This window comes from Balaenoptera ricei, chromosome 14, assembly GCF_028023285.1.
Source record: "Balaenoptera ricei isolate mBalRic1 chromosome 14, mBalRic1.hap2, whole genome shotgun sequence".
In the NCBI taxonomy this organism is placed as follows: Eukaryota; Metazoa; Chordata; class Mammalia; order Artiodactyla; family Balaenopteridae; genus Balaenoptera; species Balaenoptera ricei.
The window spans coordinates 48,060,337-48,080,296 of NC_082652.1; the positions used below are offsets into that span (position 1 = coordinate 48,060,337).

General features: G+C 37.7%; 1 protein-coding gene across 3 annotated transcripts in view; it reads right to left on the bottom strand.

The window, feature by feature from the left end:
• Positions 1–19,960, bottom strand: part of GAREM1 (GRB2 associated regulator of MAPK1 subtype 1) — a 211,412-nt gene that overhangs the window by 138,008 nt on the left and 53,444 nt on the right. For 2 of the 3 annotated variants that reach the window (XM_059893922.1, XM_059893921.1), the window contains exon 2: positions 6,285–6,425. The exons of the other annotated variant lie outside the window; for it this stretch is intronic. In XM_059893922.1, coding sequence (XP_059749905.1) covers positions 6,285–6,425 — 141 coding nt within the window. The remainder of the gene's footprint in view (positions 1–6,284; positions 6,426–19,960) is intronic. 3 annotated transcript variants of the gene reach the window in all.

The window sequence follows — 19,960 nt, forward strand, 5'->3', positions numbered from 1 at the left end:
GTGTCTCTAGAGAGAGCTTTTTCTGGTTTTCACGACAGAGGTGATAACGAGGAGGTAACATTATTTAGTACTCATCTCGTGACGGGGACAGTGTTGAGTCAGTTACACAAGTTAGATCTCAGAGAATCTTCACGACATTTTCTAAGGTAAAACTTCATTTTATAGGTTGGAAACTTGGAGCTTAAAAGGGCAAATAAAATTCCAGAGGCAATGGCGTATCCAGCTTTTTGTGGAGCCTGAAGTTTATATTAGTTTTAAAGGACAAAATGTCAAATTGTGAATAGCAAATTAGGTTTAAGGCCCTAGAAGGGTTCAGCATAAACCCTGAGACACATGCTTTAGTGTAAGTGATATGCGCGAGCTTGACCGCTCTGAGCTGCAGAGACACAAGGAATTTGATGAACAGAAACGTGAATTGTAAAATGGAAATCGTTCATCTTCATAAACTGTTGGCTATAATTAAGTTGCACTAGGTTCCCTTTTCTAATTTTTAAAAATAGATTTTTTGGTTTGTTTGTTTGTTTAACAAGTCAGGAAGCGTGCAGGGTGAGTTAGCAGTGTCTGATGCAGTGCCAGGCAGGAATTTAGATGGTCTGAGTACACAGAATGCAGAAAAATTCCGAATTCTGTGTTGTACATTCCTTAGGAAATCTTTGCCCTTTCGGTAGCAACAAGAAGTTAGAGTTTAGATAAAACTGATCTATGATACCTTTTGACTGAAAGTTGTCTGAAAGCTGCATTTTTCTAAACACTATGCCAATTCTTCTTGAGTGGTTTCCCTGCTGTTAGCAAAATATGTGATGCTGATGCTGACTGAACACATTCTCTCTCTCGGAATCAATTGTTTGTTAAACCAAGAAAATTCCTTTTATCCCAAATAAAAAACTTATTTTGTCAGAATGAGTGAAGTCTTTATTTTTTTTCTCAAAGCACATCTAGTAATTTCAGAATTCAGAGTAAGGCGATTCTTATTACCACCACATCAGAGTATAATTCTGATAAGGACTTCATAAGTCATATTTCTCTTTTCTGAAAATTTTATGAAATTATTTCTTTTCACATGAGGAATTTCATGAAAATCTCTGATAAAAAATATGGGAAAGGCACTCTGAATTGTGATTTTCTAAAAATGCTGAGTTTCGCAACTTTCCAGAATATATGTGAATAGAGCTGTGTACGACTGCCTGGGCTGTGCACTGCACAACTCCAAGAGGCACCATTTACAGAGACCACAAAGTAAGGAGCGTTGCCTGGAATAGGACAGTGCAGTGGCCCTGATGAAAACGGTACACTAACTGAGAAGAATGGTTGTTACCTATACCAGAAAATAAGGAAAAGGGGGCATGTCATAAAGATAGATGGGTCAGCTTGTACCCAAATGGCAAAATATGAGACAATTTGAGCATCAAAATAAACAAGGACAGGAAGATATTTCGACCCCCTTCCTGAAGGAAGATCCATAATTTCATGCTGATAATAAAAGGTAACTAACTGAACAATGGGAGGGAAGGAACAGCTCTTCCTTACAGTAGAATGACAACACATATAAGAAGGAATGATGGAGTTAAGTTAGAAATGCACTGTTTTGCCACCTTCAAAGTAAAAATTGAATCAGACAGGAAATATCAATAGCTGCTCAACAAAAGAAGGGGGGGAGTTAGAGAAGGAATAAGATACCTACAGAATCTCAAAGAACCTTCTTTCAAATTTCCCAGTAACACAAAGCATGGTAATTATACAGCAGAGAAATCAGACAACACCTTAACCAAGTGATCAACATCAATGTCACCAATAAGGGGCAAAGGGACATCCCGTGTCTCTAGATGTGATTCCCCGAGGAGGACACAACCAGCCCAAAGTGCATAATCTCGATCTAATCATGAACAGCCTGGGGAACCCAAATTGAGGGCTACTCTATATAAAATAACTTGCCTATATTCTTCAAAAATGTCATAGGGACTTCCCTTGTGGTGCAGTGGTTAAGAATCCATCTGCCAATGCAGGGGACACGGGTTCAAGCCCTGGTCCGGAAGATCCCACATGCTGCAGAGCAACTAAGCCCGTGTGCCACAACTACTGAGCATGAGCTCTAGAGCCCGCGAGCCACAACCACTGAGCCCGTGTGCCACAACTACTGAAGCCCGCGCACCTAGAGCCTGTGCTCCACAAGAGAAGCCACCGCAATGAGAAGCCCGCGTGCCACGACGAAGAGTAGCCCCCACTCGCTGCAACTAGAGAAAGCCCGCGCGCAGCAATGAAGACCCAATGCAGCCAAAAAAAAAAAAAAGTCATAAAACACATAAGGAAGGAAGGATAAGGGGAAGGATAAGGAACTTTCCCAGATTAAAGGAGACTAAAGAGACATGATAGGGAAATACAATAAGGGGTCCCAGACTAGATGCTGTCCTAGAGGGAAAAAATATTATTGGGATAAGTGACAAAACTGGAACATGGACCGTAGATTAAAGTATTAAATGTCCTGAATTTGCTAACAGTACTGTGGTTACATAAGAAGATATCCTTGTTCTTAAGAAATACATAATGAAGTCTAAGGGGGATGTGTGCTCTCTGCTCTCCAATGATTCGGGATAAATAAATAATATGGGCGTGTGTGTGTGTGTGTGTGTGTGAGTGTGCAGAGAAAGAGATGGAGAAAAAGAATACAACAAACATGGCAAATGATGGTAAAAATGGGTAAATAGTATAAAGGAATATATCATACGATTGCAGCCTCAAAGTAAAAAGTTTAAAACAACAACAAAAAAACCCAGCAGCCAAAACAACATTGAGGGGATCAGTATTCAGACTGCTTTAATGAGCAGAAAAGTAATTCAACTTGTAATCTGTACTTCAAAATAAACAGTTAAATCTTTAGAAACATTTTACTGCTATCATTACCATAATCACCACCATTAACACTATGGAGCACCTGGAATTAGTAAGCGCTCAGAAAGGTGCTTCACTTGCATTACCTCGTTAAATCTTCACAACTAGCTGAAGAGAAAGGCACTATAGTTATCCCCACTTTACAGATGAGGAAACTAAGATTCAGAGAGGTTTAGTAACTTGCCCAAATACAGACAGTAAGTGGCAGAACCAGGAATCCAACTAGGCTGATTACAAAGCTGGTAGATTTTATTACTATGTTAAACATATTTAATTATTCTTTATTAATTTTCCTCAAAGAATGAGTGATGACTCTTAACCTAAATGAAATTACAACAAATTAGTACAACATACATGAATAACGGTTTCTTCTACGAATTAAAATTAGAACACTAATAAACCAGAGACATAAACGATATTTTTAGTCTCCACAATTTACTTTATACTCTCTTTCTTCCAAAGGCTGGACCTGATAATAAATTCTTTGAAATAAAATATCCCCTAGGATGCTCTCTGACATAATCTTATCAAATGTCTCATAAACCATTGGTTGCTTGCTATGGACTGAATGTTTACATCCTCCCAAAATCAGATGCTGAAGCCTAAATCCCCAATGTAATGGAATTTGGAGGTGCGGCCTTCAGGAAATAATTAGGTCATGAGGGTGGAGTCCTCATGAATGATATTAGTGCCCTTATAAGAACAGACTTGAGAAGGATGATTGTTCTCTCTCTCTCTCTCTCTAACTTGTGAGGACACAGCAAGAAAATGACCATCTGCAAACCAGAAAATTGGGTTCTCACCAGACACCGGATCTACTGGCACCTTGATCTTGGACTTCTCAAGAAATAAATTTCTTTTGTTTATGATCTATCCAGTCTATGGTATCTTGTTATAGCAGCTTGAACTGACTAAGACAGTTCTATTTCAAGTTTTTCTTCCTTTAATATATTTTCTTTCTTTTCATGTAAAGTGGTATAGTCTTAGTGTTCATGTTTCTTTTTAGTCTTGGGACCTCAATTTTACTTTAAAAAAAAAAAGTATCATTTGCAATACACGGCCTGGGGTTTCCCAATTAAGTGTACTATCATTCTCCCTGCAGATAAAGAGTAAGCTGTTGAACATACCATATCTTTTATCCCGGTGGAAGGTGAATGTCTATTTAAAAAAATGTTCAGAACAATAAAACATTTGCAAATATTTGCAGGTGTTTAGAGAAATCTTATCATCTGGCACTGTGAATGCCCATTCCAGAATAAAGGATTCCCAGCCTTGGCTGCATAATTTAACTACATACAAGAGGAGCTATTAAAATCCTAATGCTCAGCCCACACTCAAAACCAATTACCAGAACCTTGGACATGGGAACTGGGCATCAGTCATTTTGAAAGCTCCCCAGGTGATTCCAATGTACAGCCAAGTTTGAGATCCCTAGGTGAAGCATCTGCAGCCATAAAGAACTGTATCTTTTGTGTACAGATCCTAAGGACTCACAAAGGTTTTTAGAATTGGTCTCACTTGTTAAGGAAGTGTACAGTGCAGCTGGCAAGTGAAGATGTGTGTGCTTGTAGGAAAAGGTAACTGAACGAAGCCTGAGGACGTGTGTTAAATGAATGTGATACACGGTAAGTACATCGAAGACCATATGGCGACAGTCAGGGGTACATGCACCCTCCTGACGCAATGACAGGCTCTGATAAAAGCATGGCCAAGGAAGGCAACTCCGGCCGGGGAATGGTGTAAATGGAAAAGTACTCAGGATATCCAGGACACAGTGAGGTGACTAATCTAGCTAGAGTGGAAGGCTCACTCTTCAGAGTAGAAAAGGTAAGTTTGAAGAAATGCACTAGAACCAGCCCCTATGAGGGCTTTGAGCAGTAAGTCAAAGAGACTGGTGGCATACGGAGTCTCCAAAGAGATCTGAGTAACTGATCAAATGACAGCATGCATTTGGGACGAACGACGTCATGGAGCAATGGGTTTGGGGGAAAGACTAAAACTCAATCTACTAAAAGAAGAACACAGCAGATTAGGTAAAATCATACATTTGAATCACAATCTTACACCTTCCTTCTCGGTTTTCCACAAGGGACAGAATTTGGGTTCTGCTAAAACTAGCATGGATCTCACCTGCTGTGGGACCACTGGCAGGAGAGACTGGGCAGGTGGAGGGTCTGTCTCATTCTCTGCCCCTTTGGCCTGGCTCCCAATCTCACAGTCGTTAATACTTTCTGTAGCTATATGTTCCTCCTTTTTCTATGAAGTCTACTCCTACAGCTGGGCAAGAGAATTCCAGGACAGGGTTTCAGGCAAGAGAAATTCTTTCTTATAATTTTTCTGGAATAAGAAGGATTTTGAGAAGTTTAGTGATCTCTAGGTCATATCTAGCAATGAAGACTCCTAGGAATAAAAGGGGGACCAAACCATTCATTCATCCAAAAAATATTTACTGAACACATACCCTTTGCTTGCTGTTCTAGACAGTGGGGATAGAGCAAGGTCTCTTTTCCAAACAGACAACTCTCTGGGCAATGTAGAGGAGTCACTCAAAAACAGGATGGCAGTATAGGGCTATACAATTTATAGCTAATCCATTACAGTGTCCTGCTAGAGACTTTTGAAAAATTAACAACAGTAGAGAAAAAGTCAAGATCCTTCACATAATGAACTATAAGCACCAGAAGAAAGTATAGGAAATATATATACATAACGTTTTTTAAAAACTGCATTTGTAAGCCACCACTATTGAAAGTGGATTCAAGCTACTAGATGTATCATAAACTCCTAGAACAGTGCTGGTACTTAGAAAGCCCTTAATAAAAATTAGTTAGATGACATTGTTACACTGAATGGAGTTCCAACTGAGGCAAGAAGGTAGCTATTATCCTGATTTAACTAAGCAGTGAGGTCACCTCTGCTGCCTGTATTCTAAACGCTTCCTTGCAAAGAGGGACATGTTCAGGTATCTGACCTTTCAATCCAATGCTTTTAAAACCAGACCACAATGCTTGTTTGTGAAATGGTATCTTGTGAAACCATGACATCACAAATCGTGCTCAGATTTATTCAGAGATACTGGTGTTCAGAGGCTGGCTATGCATATGGACTGTCATTCCAGAGATGATCTTTGTGTTTGTACCAATTTCATTTTATAAATATCTAATAAGAATCTGTGCTTAAGAATCAACGCTTAACTACATGCATTACTTAGAAATGTCTATGACAAAATGAATCTGAGCTTTCACTGATAAAATAACCAAAGTGTTTCGTTCATCTTTTTCTAAGTCATTATACCCTCTAGTTTATAGACAATTCCTATTTTCTCACTGTGGAGGAGAAAATTAGCATATTCAAGTACCCTTCATTAGCTGTTTCTTGTCTCTCGAAAGGAGCTTTACCTGCATAATGTACCGGAATCTCTATCTTTGGCCCAATGACATAGTGCCCCTCCTCCAAGCTATGGGCAGTGATGGTGGTCCACTGACGGCACGAATGAATCAGAAGGTAGTCATTTTCCCGCAGCCCTTCTATGCATTCTCCTAGAAAATAAATTTTATATAAGAAACTTAGAATTAGCATCTGTTTACTCCATTCTCTGCGATAAAATTTCATTAGTTAAAACTTCACTAATGGAGAAGTTGATAGTTCATCCCAAGATGAGATAAAGTTCACTTTTGAGTTACCAATAAAAAAAGGCATTTCATACCAAGTTGACAACTGTACACAGGGTTCCATAAAAATGTTTCCCACTTATTTGCAAAGAGATTTTCAAATACCTCATTCTATCTTAATGATTATATTTCAATGATAATAAAACAAACATTTATTAAGTGCCAACAGTACATTGGACACTAATTAAATGCTTTGCATATATTATCTCAATGTAATACAGTAACATTATGAGGTAGGTATTGTTCCTTCTTCACAGGTAAGAAAAATTAAGGTTCAGAATGCTAAGTGTAGTCTAAGCTCACAGATTTAATAAGCAGAAAAGTGCGGATTCAGGACTATGTCAGAAGGATTCCAAAGCTATGTTCTTTTTTGGCCATGCCTTGCAGCTTGCGGGATCCTAGTTCCCAACCAGGGATGGAACCTGGGTCCTCGGCAGTGAAAGTGCAGAGTCCCAACCACTGGACTGCCCGGGAATTCCCCCAAAGGTTATGCTCTTAATCACTACAACATAACTACCAAAAATAAATAATAAATTTATCTCTCTGTTGAAACAGTACTTGAGATTAAATGCCTATATCTCCTTTCAAATTTTATATGTTTTAGTATGGTACTGGTACAAAAATGGACACATAGATCAATGGAACAGAATAGAAAGCCCAGAAATAAACCCATGCACTTATGGTCAATTAATCTACAACAAAGGAGGCAAGAATATACAATACAGAAAAGACAGTCTCTACAACAAGTGTCGCTGGGAAAACTGGACAGCTACATGTAAAAGAATAAAATTAGAACATTCTCTAACACCATATACGAAAACAAACTCAAAATGGATTAGAGACCTAAATGTAAGACCGTATACTCTCAAACGCCTAGATAAAAACATAGGCAGAATACTTTTGACATAAATTGCAGCAATATTTTTTTGGATCCGTTTCCTAGACTAACGGAAATAAAAGCAAAAATAAACAAATGGGACCTAATCAAACTCAAAAGCTTTTACACAGCAAAGGAAGCCTTAAAGAAAACGAAAAGACAACCTACAGAATAGGAAAAAATATTCACAAAAAATGTGACTGACAAGGGATTAATTTCAAAAATATACAAACAGCTCACACAGCTCAACATCAAAAAAACAAACAACCCAATCAAAAAATGGGCGGAAGATCAAAATAGACATTTCTCCAAAGAAGACGTACAGATGGCCAACAGGCACATGAAAAGATGCTCAACATCACTAATTATTAGAGAAATGCAAATCAAAACTACAATGAAGTATCACCTCACACCAATCAGAATGGCCATCATGAAACAGTCTACAAAATAAATGCTGGAGAGGGTGTGGAGAAAAGGGAGCCCTCCTACACCGTTGGTGGGAATGTAAATTGATACAGCCACTATGGAGAACAGTATGGAGCTTACTTTAAAAACTGAAAATAGAGTTACCATATGATCCAGCAATCCCATTCCTGGGCTTGTATCAGGAAATGATGAAAACTCTAATTTGAAAAGATACATGCACACCAATGTTCATTGCAGCACTGTTTACAACAGCCAAGACATAGAAGCAACTTAAATGTCCATTGACAGAGGAATGGATAAAGAAGATGTGGTCCATATATACAATGGAACATTACTGAGCCATAAAAAAGAATGAAATAATGCCATTTGCAGCAACATGGATGGACCTAGAGGTTATCATACTGAGTGAAGTAAGTCAGAGAAAGACAACTATTGTATGATATCACTCACACGTGGAATCTAAAAATATGATACAAATGAACTTATTTCCAAAACAGAAAGAGACTCACAGACATAGAAAACAAGCTTATGGTTACCAAAGGGGAAAGGTGAGGGGGAGGGATAAATTAGGAGTCTGCGATCAACAGATACACACTACTATATATAAAATAGAAAAACAGCACAGGGAACAATATTCAACATCTTGTAATAACCTGTAACGGAAAAGAATCTGAAAAAGAATATATATGTAACTGAATACATGTAACTGTAACTACATATACATGTAATATATACATATATGTAATTGTAACTACACCTGAAACTAATACAACATTGTAAATCAACTATACTTCAATAAAAAAAAGTTATGTTTTGCCAGTTCTCTCTGGCCTCCTACCAAATTTCCCAATCAATTGAAAATAATGAAGCTTTATAGCATACACATGAAATTATTTTTTTCATTTTAATATTTTCTAAAGTAAGTTTTCAGCTTTTGAGCCAATAACAAACTATTTCAAAAGAGAAATCCATTCCCTGAAACTTAAAAATGTTCCCTTTTTTTTTCTTAGATGCTGAAATAATCCATCCCATCAATCCTGGTTTAGTAATTTTAAATGCTAGAAAAACAAACAAACAAAAAAACAAAAAAAACAACTTGAAAAGACTAATTCCTTTATACAGGAAACAATATGCTTTCCTTATTTTTGACATTTATTATATCTCAATAATTAAAAGAATTATTATTGATTTCACTGTGTGTTCTGAAATGGTATTTATAGACTTCTCAAAAATTCTTAAAAGTGTCAGAACTTTTTCAATAAATAAAGTAGAGGAGGCTGTAACGATCAACTTGGTTACCACAGCCATAAATTTTGGGAGGACCAGGTTTCATAAAGACACCACCAGGGGATCACTGGTACTCATGAGCCCTTTGCATCCTCTCTTTGTACGTAAAATCTTTAAAAAGAAAAACAAACAGGTCATTATTTCAGGCTAATAGGAAGCTTTATATCAACATGATTGTTTGACTTAACCATAATAACTTGTAGCAGTTTTTTTTTGGTTATGATTCACCTTTAACTTGGACAAGTGGCAAAGATTGCTAGATATCCAGTAATACCTCACTCACTCCTTGTCCTCAGTAACAGTCCTCTTATATTAGCTGGGCACATGGTTGCCCAGAATACAGAATACTGTTCCCAGGCCCCATAACAAGTAGGTGTAACACAGTAAGTAGGTTATAGCCAATGGGATGTAGTGCAAGTAGTATATGTAACTTCCAAGATATACATATAGATTTAAAATCTTTAATATACCAGAAAGTTAACTGATTGTAGTTTATAATTCAATGCTTTTAGTATATTCACAGAGCTGTGCAATCATCACTAGTGTTGATTTACAGAACATTTCTATCACGCCAAAAGAAACCTCAAACCCATTAACAATTATTCCCTACTCCCCACCCCAGACTTAGGCAACCACTAATCTACTTTCTGTATCTATAAATTTGCCTATTCTGAAAATTTCTTATGAATGGAGGTATAAAATATTTGAGCTTTTCTGTCTGCCTTCTTTCATTTAGCATGTTTTCAAGGTTCATCTATGTTGTAGCATGCATCAGTACTTCATTTTAATGGCCAAATAATATTTGATTATATGGATATACTATGTTTTATTTGTCCAGTCATCAGAGGATGGACAGTTGGACTGTTTACAATCTTGGCAGTTATTGAATACTGCTGACATGAACATCAGTATACAAGTTTTTGTATGGACATATGTTTTCATTTCTCTCAGATATATACCTGGGGTAGAACTGCTGGGTCATATGGTAACTCTATATTTAACTTTCTGAAAACTCCCTGATTTTTTTCCAAATTGGCTACACCATTTTACATTCCCACTAGCAATGAATGAGAGTTCCAGGGACTCCACATACTCCAACACTTGCTATTATCCATCTTTTAAATTATAGGCATTTTAGTGGGTGTGAAGTGTGTCTCACTGTGGTTTTGACTTGTATTTACCTAATGATTAGTGATGTTGAGCATCTTTTCATGTGCTTGTTGGCCATTTGTGCATCTTTTTTGGAGAAATGTTTATTCAACTCCTTTGCCCAATTTTAAATTTGGTTGCTTGTCTTTAATGCCGAGTTGTAAGAGTCTTTTTTTTTTTTTTTTTTTTAACATTCTGGATGTAAGTTCCTCATCAGACATACGATTTGAAAATATTTTCTCACATTACATGAACTATACTTTCACTCTGTTGATAGTCTCCTTTGAACCACAAAATTTTTTAATTTTGATGAAGTCAAATTTATTTTTAATTTTGTGCTTTGCGTGTCATATGTGAAAAATTTCTGCATAACCCATGCATCATGAAGATTTAAAATGTTTTATAAAACATTTTATAGTTTTCAGCTCTTATATTTAGGTTTATGATCCATTTTGAATTAACTTTTGTGCATGCTGTAAGTAGGGGTCCAACTTTGTTCTTTTTCATGTGGCTATCCAGTTGTCCAAGCACCAGTTGATAAGACTACTCTTTCTTCATTGAACTGTCTTGCCTCCCTGTCAAAAACCAATTGACCATAAATGTAAGTATTTATTTCTGGTTTCCCAATACTATTCCATTGCCCTATACATCTATCTTTATGCTAGAACCACACTGTCTTAATTACTGTAGCTCTGTAATAAGTTTTGAAATTGGGAAATGTGAGTCTTCCAACTTTGTTCAAGACTGTTGTGGTTTTTCTGGGTCCCTTGCATTTCCATATGAATTTTAGGATCGGCTTACCAGTTCTTGTCTCAAAAGCTAGGATTGTGATAGGGATTGCGTTCAATCTATAGATCAATTTGGGGAGAACTGTCATCTTAATAGTATTAATGTTTCTGATCCATGAACATGGGATGTCTTCCCATTTATTTAAATCTTTATTTCAATGATGTTTTGTAGTTTTTAGTGTGCAAATCTTACACTGTTTTTGTTAAATTTATTCCTACGTATTTTATTCTTTTGACGGTATTGCAAATAGAATTATTTTAAAATTTCATTTTTGGAGTGTTCATTGCTAGTGTAGAGAAACAACTGATTTTTGCATACTGATATTATATCTTGAAATCTTGCTGAACTTGTTAGTTCTAATAGTTTCTTTTGTAGATTCCTTAGGATTTTCTATATACAAGTTCATGTCATCTGTAAATAGATATAGTTATACTTTTTCCTTTCCAACCTGGATGCCATTTTTTCCCCTCTTTTCTTGCCTAATACCTCTGGCTAGAATCTCCAGTACCACACTGAACTTAAGTGGCAACCAAGATGTATCTTTGGAGGGAATGTGTCTTTCTTTTCCCTCTTTATTCTTCCTGATGGATGCGATATGGAGGTGATTATTAGAATTGGAATGGTAGTGACCATCTCAGACCTTGAAGGGAACTTAGGGCTGAAATTGAGTGCATGACATAGCAACTGAAAAACAACAACAACAAAAAAAAAACAGGCCCCTGTCACCTTGGGAAACACCCCAACCTGAACTCTTGGTCTTTGGGTCTCTGTGACTTGCAGCCAAACTCAAGCCTAAAATGATACAGGAGTATTAGAATAAATTAAGAATTGTGGTGCCTGAATTATACAATCAAAATACGTAAACTAGCTTCAAAACAGAAAATGATTTTTGTTTTTCATCTTTAAGAAACTGATTGTATTAAAGATGCCTATCTAAGGAAGTACTGTCTAAGCCTAGCTCCTGGTTGTAAAATCTGAACAACGGCTGGTATCTAATGATTTTTTACTTCAAAACAATCCCCCAGAGTTTGCAGGAAACAGCATTCATCAATATTATGCTTTTGATAATTTCAAGCTTCCTAACTGGTTTGTGGGTACAGAGACTGTATTACTTTTACTAACTCAAGTTTACTTCATAAAGACCAGCACATTACTCAAAAATTGCTAAAAATATTGTCACACATTTAATAGAACTCTTTATTTGTACCTAATTACAGATAAGAGTTAAATGTTAACTTACATTTGGATAGTTAAATTGACGTATATTATGAGCTTTGGCTCTAAATTATCTATGACTCTAAGTCAGGGGTATGGCTCTAAATGCGGTAATATCAAGTATTCCTAATGCAGAGAGAAAAACAGTAAGTGTTCTTATATTAATGGCAAAAAGAAATCTTAAGAAAAACAGTGAAACAGCTTTCCTAGAATTTCCTCGAATTTACCATCAACAGAAGAATTTAATGTCAAGTACCTCAGTGATACCACATGCTGAGTGCCAGAGAAAGGAAAAGTCACTCCACAGCCTGTGGGTGAAGTGTCCATTTGACCATTACTAAGAATCAAGACCCAGTAACTAACCTTCAACTCCTCCCCTTGTATCTCACTTTGGCCATGAACCTGCAGCACAGAAATTCTAGTGTAACCCATGATTAAGAGGTCCCTGTTTTCTGAAAATGAGTAAGAATGTCAAAGAAAGCAACTGAAGCCCCCAGGATATTTTTATTCTTGTAAAATATTCTGATTAAGTGAAGCCAAATATCTGCTGTCATAGCATGCTGACTAATCTAAAAGTGATGTCTAGTTCTTCTATTGACTAAAAGTATCTAAAGTTTAGAAAGATGAAACAAATGCTAAGAACTATTAAATCTGCACCTGTCCTTACTTTGAGTGCACAGACACGAAACGAGGAACCCTGTCACCTCAACCAGATCATCACCTCTTCGGGCCCAACATCATTTCTATTTCTCCTCTCGTTTGCATTCCACAAGGCCACCGGGTGTAGAACAGGTATATAATAAGCACTTTCTGAATGAACAATCTTGGGTAGAAATGGGTGAGCATTCACATTAAATAAGTCTAAGTATAAATTAAGCACTAAGGTCTTATTCAATATTTAAGCCCCTCGAGGAAAGCAGAGTATTTAGAAAGGCTGTTTTTTCAAGTATCTCCTACTGATCTCTTCCCGCCCTAAACAAACATCCACAAATCTACACTAAGATCCCTTCTTTAGATGAATACTCTGTTCAAAGGCCCAAAAACTGCAACCTTGGGTTCTAAGCAAGTGAAAGAGTTTTTACATTTTACGGTTTACTGTGAAATCCCAACCAGAAGAGAAAGAAATAGAGATGAATTTAGACAAAACACTAAATGGTAAGGGAGTCAAAGAACTTCATGGTGAAATCTAAGCAAAAAGGAATGTATAAAACAAAAGAGAAAGATGTTTAAAAAAGAGAGAGATTAAGGATATATCATTACCTCTTTTCAAATGAACCCTGGGACAAAGGACTCCCTTTTCAACAGATTTACCAGGAATAATAGGTTTCTGCTGTAGGAAACAGAAGTATGCCTACTTAAGTCAAATCTGAAATTTTCTGCTCTGAAATACTATACTGTACCTAATATTTAAAAGATAAGAATTCCATGTCAAGTGATTTTTAGAAAAACAGGTGAGCAATTGCAGTATCAGTATTTCTACAAACACTGACAATATACTAAATCTCTTAGTACAGTGCCTGGCACATACCATGGAATCACATTTCTGGCAGGCGAGGAAGGGGGCTCAGATTCACAAGAGGAAAATTACACTTTGCCAATCCATTAAAAGACAGAATATAGACATTCCTCTCTCCATAAGTCTGATACAGCCCGTGTGTTCTCCAGTGTTGGACAGTGAACATAAGATGATGCATTTGGTTGGTGCAACATGTGTTATTTATCACATGGTGCGAGGCAATGTTATACCATAAAATCACACAGAGACCAAGCATCGAAACATGCAGGCATCATCCCAGCCTCCTCCAGACACCAAGCTCTGAAAAGGGAGGGCAGGCAAAGGCCAAATCACCAGGCACATTCCTAGGATCCCTCCTCCTTGCCCTGCCCCCAGCTCTTTGCTTTCACTAGTTCAAATGAATGTATGATGATTCCACATGTTAGGTGGAAGGCAGTTTGGGATCTCAATAGCCTAAGAGTTGGAGCCAGACTTAGGTTTGAATTGAGATTCTAATATTTATTAACTATATGACTCTGGGCAAATTATTTAACATCTTTGAGCCTCAGAATTCTCACATTTAAAATGATGGTGATAATACTGTAAGAAAGTTGGGATGAGCGGATGAGGATAAACATAAAGGATCAGGATAGTATTGTACAGATAGAAGCCTCATGAAAAATATGACTTTGACTTACTTCCTTCCTCAATTAGTTCCCTTTCTCTTACCAGCTGGACTCAGGTACACAACAGTTTCTTTCTCCAATGAGAAAATGCTCTGATAATTAATGTGCAATGATTTGCACTGTATGCTTCACATCAACTATTAAAATAAAGGGATGATTTTCACCAGGTGTAAATGTCATGTTAAATCCAACAATTTGGGACTTCCCTGGTGGCATACTGGTTAAGAATCTGCCTGCCAATGCAGGGGACACGGGTTCGATCCCTGGTTCAGGAAGATCCCACATGCCGCAGAGCAACTAAGCCCATGCGCCACAACTACTGAGCCTGTGCTCTAGAGCCACAAGCCACAACTACTGAGCCTGCGTGCCACAACTACTGAAGTCCACTTGCCTAGAGCCCGTGCTCCGCAACAAGAGAAGCCACCGCAATGAGAAGCTCACACACCGCAACAGAGAGTAGCCCCCACTTGCTGCAACTAGAGAAAGCCTGCACGAAGCAACAAAGACCCAACGCAGCCAAAAATAAAATAAATTAAAAATAAATAAATACACTTTTTAAAAAAAGAACATAAATTATAAAAAAAAAAAAAATCCAACAATTTTATTTCAAGAGGATAAACTGAGCCATGAGTCAAACTTATAGGATTTTCACTGTCATTTTTAGTTTCAAATGTGGTTTAGAGTCCCTTGAGCTTTATTATGTGACAAATAAAATATAAAGTACTGAAGAATCACACTAAAAAAAATGATTTACTGCTATAAAAGTTACATGAGGGCTTCCCTGGTGGCGCAGTGGTTGAGAATCTGCCTGCCAATGCAGGGGACCCGGGTTCAAGCCCTGGTCTGGGAAGATCCCACATGCCGCGGAGCAACTAGGCCCGTGAGCCACAATTACTGAGCCTGCATGTCTGGAGCCTGTGCTCCGCAACAAGAGAGGCCGCGATAGTGAGAGGCCCGCGCACCGTGATGAAGAGTGGCCCCCGCTTGCCACAACTAGAGAAAGCCCTCGCACAGAAACGAAGATCCAACACAGCCAAAAATAAATAAATAAATAAATAAAAGTTACACGAAAAGATACATTCTTAGTAAAATATTTGAATTATATATGACAGTTTTTAGAATTTTTCTCCCATTAAGTTGATTTCCAAAAATCCTGCATGGCCTTCAAAAGAAAACCAAACAAGATTTTGAAAAAAAGAAACAAAGACTCACACATATGCCATTGTTGAAAATCTAATGATGTTTCCAGTGTCAACACACAAAACCACTGAACTAAAAAAAAATTTTCTGAACACATAAAAGAGGGGTAACGTGAAAAATACAGATGCCAAGTAACACCTGGATTTCTATTTTTCCAGGTGGGTTGCCCTGAAGGCAGAAGCTAGACAACGCTTTACCTCTACGGCTTCAAAATACATGTAATAAAGAAGTTCAGGGACTTCCCTGGCGGTCCAGTGGTTAAGACTCCGTGCTCCCAATGCTGGGTGTACGGGTTTGATCTCTGGTGGGGGAACTAAGATCCCTCATGCCACACAGCGCAGCCAAAATATTTTAAAAATTTAAAAAATAAAATAAGTAAAACTGAAAAAAAAAAGTTCAACATGAAAGAACACCATATTAAAATAGTAGAAATAAACAGTCAGAAACTTAAAAAAAAATCAGATCACCAAATTTTAAAGACAAGTCTATAAAGATATCGTAGGCCTAAAAGAAGTACATAATGTCTCTGATAAGTGGGGTGCAACTTCCTAAAATAGAACTGGAAAACAAAACAAACCAAAAAAAATCCTTTCTTTCTAAAAATCTAAAAAAATAACCACCCCCCCCCCAGCAAAACCAGGAGTTTACAGATATTGATGGAAAGACATCATCAATTAATTTGGTTAGTTACATCACTTAGCCAACTATTGATATATTGCTTACAGATAAATTATTAGTACAATTTTCTGAGGCAAATGTAACGAAAAAAAATCACTTTGACATTTATTCCTCTGTACACAGGGTTATTTCCTAAATGTGTAATCTTAGACATGGAATATTTGGCTGGCTTGAGCAAAGGCAAAATACAGTTCCAAGAGTTCTCAAGCGTATTATGTACGCATATACTTTTTAAAATTAGAAATTTATTTTAACTGATCAAAATTATGTTGGCAATTATACATAAAGGTCACTATTAGTGAAGTTTACATTATGTTAAATTTAAATAACATCTGAAAGGGTTTCGCAAACACTGACAAATAAGGGAAAGCGCAGTCTGGCTCAATTAATGAAGGGGCTCCACCCACCAAGATCCATCAGTGAGTCACTACGTGAATGTGACCAAATCACTCAGAATGTTCTAAGCTTGCCGAGCTAGATAGCAGAGAATTGGAATATAGTTAATAATATATAAATATATTTAATTTTTTTCAGACAAGGGCAAAGCTAATTAAAGAAATTTACCTGAATGATGTGGATATAATAAAAATGAATATGGAAAACTTTCTACCCCATCCCATTCTCTCTTCCACCTCTAAGAAATAAAGAAATCACTTTATAAATTATCCAGGGGACCAGTGTCCAGAATGTTATTCCATTAACTTAATAAAAAGAGAGATTATTTTCTTCCATTTCAAAATTTATTTTTTTTCTAGATACAAGAGAAATACTAGGTAGAGGGTCTAAATAAAACCAAGGAGACTGAAATAGAACAATCACACACATATAAAACTGACGGCCTGCGTTCTTTCCCCCCAAGTCAGACAGTCAAAATGAGATACTTTCTGTTTAGCGTGCTTACAGATTGCACTGGTGGGACTCTCTGGTATCCATGTCTGATCAACTGCTCTTTGTTGCTGTGTTCTAGAAACATCCACCAGCCCGTCCCACACATTTATTTCTATTCTAGGTCCCACTCCCACCTCTGCTATGGGATAGCCACATACTGCTCTTTAGCTTATTTTCTACATGTGAAATGGAGATAACAGACCCACTCCAATGGATAACATGAGAAACATCTTTGACAGCAGGATATAACATCGCCAAGAACTAAGTCAATAAAGGGAAATGGAACAGAAACTACATCCTGAAATCACTTTCAGCACGATGACACGTTAACAACATGAAGAGGGTGAGTCCTTCCCTATCTCCCTGCAAAGCCTGGAACCTAGATGAAGAATCACAGTAAGATAGAACCAGTAAGACTGGGCTCAGGGTTTTAAAAGAGAAAAGGGGAAAAGAAATAGGATTTTCCTTAACTTAATGCAGTCGTGGCTATTAGGGCAACAGATGGAAAATACACTAAGTTGAGAGATGGTAACACTGCAACTCTGAAGACCAGTAACCAGCATTAATAGAGAGAAATGCAGCGAGGGACAGTGTATCAGTTTTCTATTGCTGCATAACAAATTACCACAAACTTAGCAGCTTATACATGGGTCAGAAATCTGGCACGGCATGGCTGAGTTCTCTGCTCAGGCTGAAATCAAGATGCTGGCTGGCTGGGTGCTCATCTGAAGCTCAGGGTGCTCTTCTAAACTCATTCTTTTTGTTGGAAGAATTCAGTTACAGTTGTTTTCTTCTTGCTGGAGGACTACTTACTCTGGACTCTTAAAGGCTGCTCTCAAGTCCTTGCCCTGTGGCCCCCTCCTTATCTTAGGTACAAGAACCTGCCTTATGTTGAATCCCTCTCATGCTTTGAGTATCTCTGACCTCTTCTTCTGTAACCAGCCAGAGAAAACTATCTATTTTGAAGGGCTTGCCTGATTAGGTTGGGCCCACTAAGGATAATCTCTCTATCTCAAAGTCAATTGATTAGGGACCTTAATTACATCTGCAAAATTCCCTTTGCCATATAACATAATCTGGTATAACACCAGGGGATGGCCATCAAGGGGGTCACCTTAGAATTCTGCCTCCCACAGAGAGTGATACAGGAAGAAAGCTGGTCATTCCAGCACACAGCAGATATAATTTAAGTCAAGAGTATTATGGGTAAACTTTGTCTCTTCCAAAGAGGCTTTATGGGTAAAAGTAATCACAATCAATTTATACTTTGAGATATTAGGATACGAAACTGCTGTTACCTTGCCCAAGCTGAGTGGAACAGTCAAATAAGAGTGCAGCTCTGCTTACGTTTAACATCTCAAGTAGGCCAAAAGAACACAGTTCACTTAAGATTCTGGAGACAAACAGAATCTAACGATCAGATAAATTTAATTGAGAAATGAATGCAGCTAAAACTTATTAGTCTGTATTTAAAAATAAAGTTTAAAATAATATCCAACAATTTCACTTGGCTTTTTAAAATTAATTGGATATAATAATCAGAACTTTTAAGTAGTTTCAAAATTATTACTCTATATGTGATGCTTAGGTCCCAAGGTTTCTTTGCTACGTTCCTTTGATTGTATGTTTAGACCCTAGAATAGAGAGGGAAAGAACATTTTTTTCTGGAAAGCAAGTACAGGCCACTGACATGGAGAGAAATGTGCCTACCACTTGACCTCCATTCATCTGTACCTCCTTGAATGCATCCGACTACTGCTGGGCACTGGCTCCAAAGGACTCCTCTGCTTTTTGGATTTCATGATGCTGACCCTGAACTGCCACCCTGGCTGGGATTAAACCACCACCTCACTCATCTGTTCCAAGGACCACCAGGAAACCACACACCTTTTGGGAGGTTTGTAAAGGGTACTTTCCATTTAGATTGTAAAGAATGGAATCCAAAGTTGGATGCAAGAGAGCTACACAGCATTTAACTGCATTGGTTCAATACACAGGAACGTTTTCTGCCTTGGAGCTGTCTTCACTACAGAGAATCCCCAGATTAGTCCCACTTACGCTGGAGTTCCCTCCCCAGTATTTCTACTGCGTGGACCTGCATGGACCTATGTAGAGAAATATTTATAAATATTTCTGGGGAGATACAGCAAGGGCATAAAGTTCTACCCAGAGTCCTTCAGATAAAGGGCGATTATGAATATAGTTTGAGCTATATTCAGCTTTGCCAATTCATTACTTTGCCCTGATATCAGTTGCACTTAGAATTACACACAACTGTCAGGCACAGGCCAATCCTGAGCTCCAGGTCTATATATCCAATTGCCATCTGGATATCACCAGCTGAATGCCCCATGAGAACCTGAAAACTTGATATATCTCAGAATGATGATCTTTCCTCCAAGAGCCCTGGCTCCTCCCATCTCTGTGTGGGGTAGCTCTACCCTCCCAGTCAACCAAGCAGTCACTGCCAATGGTACCTCTTCCCTCATCACCTACATCCAACTCCTCACCAAATCGCATGGGTGCCTATTGATCCAGAGGCAACAGAATGCAGTCATTACGGGTGTGGACTCTAGAAACAGCTTGCTTCAGTTCACATCCCCAAACTGCCACTTGCGGGCTGTGTAACTCTGCAAGTTATTTAATGTCTCTGTACTTCAGTCTTCTCAGCTGGAAAATGTAGATGATGATGATGATAAGAATAATAGTGTCT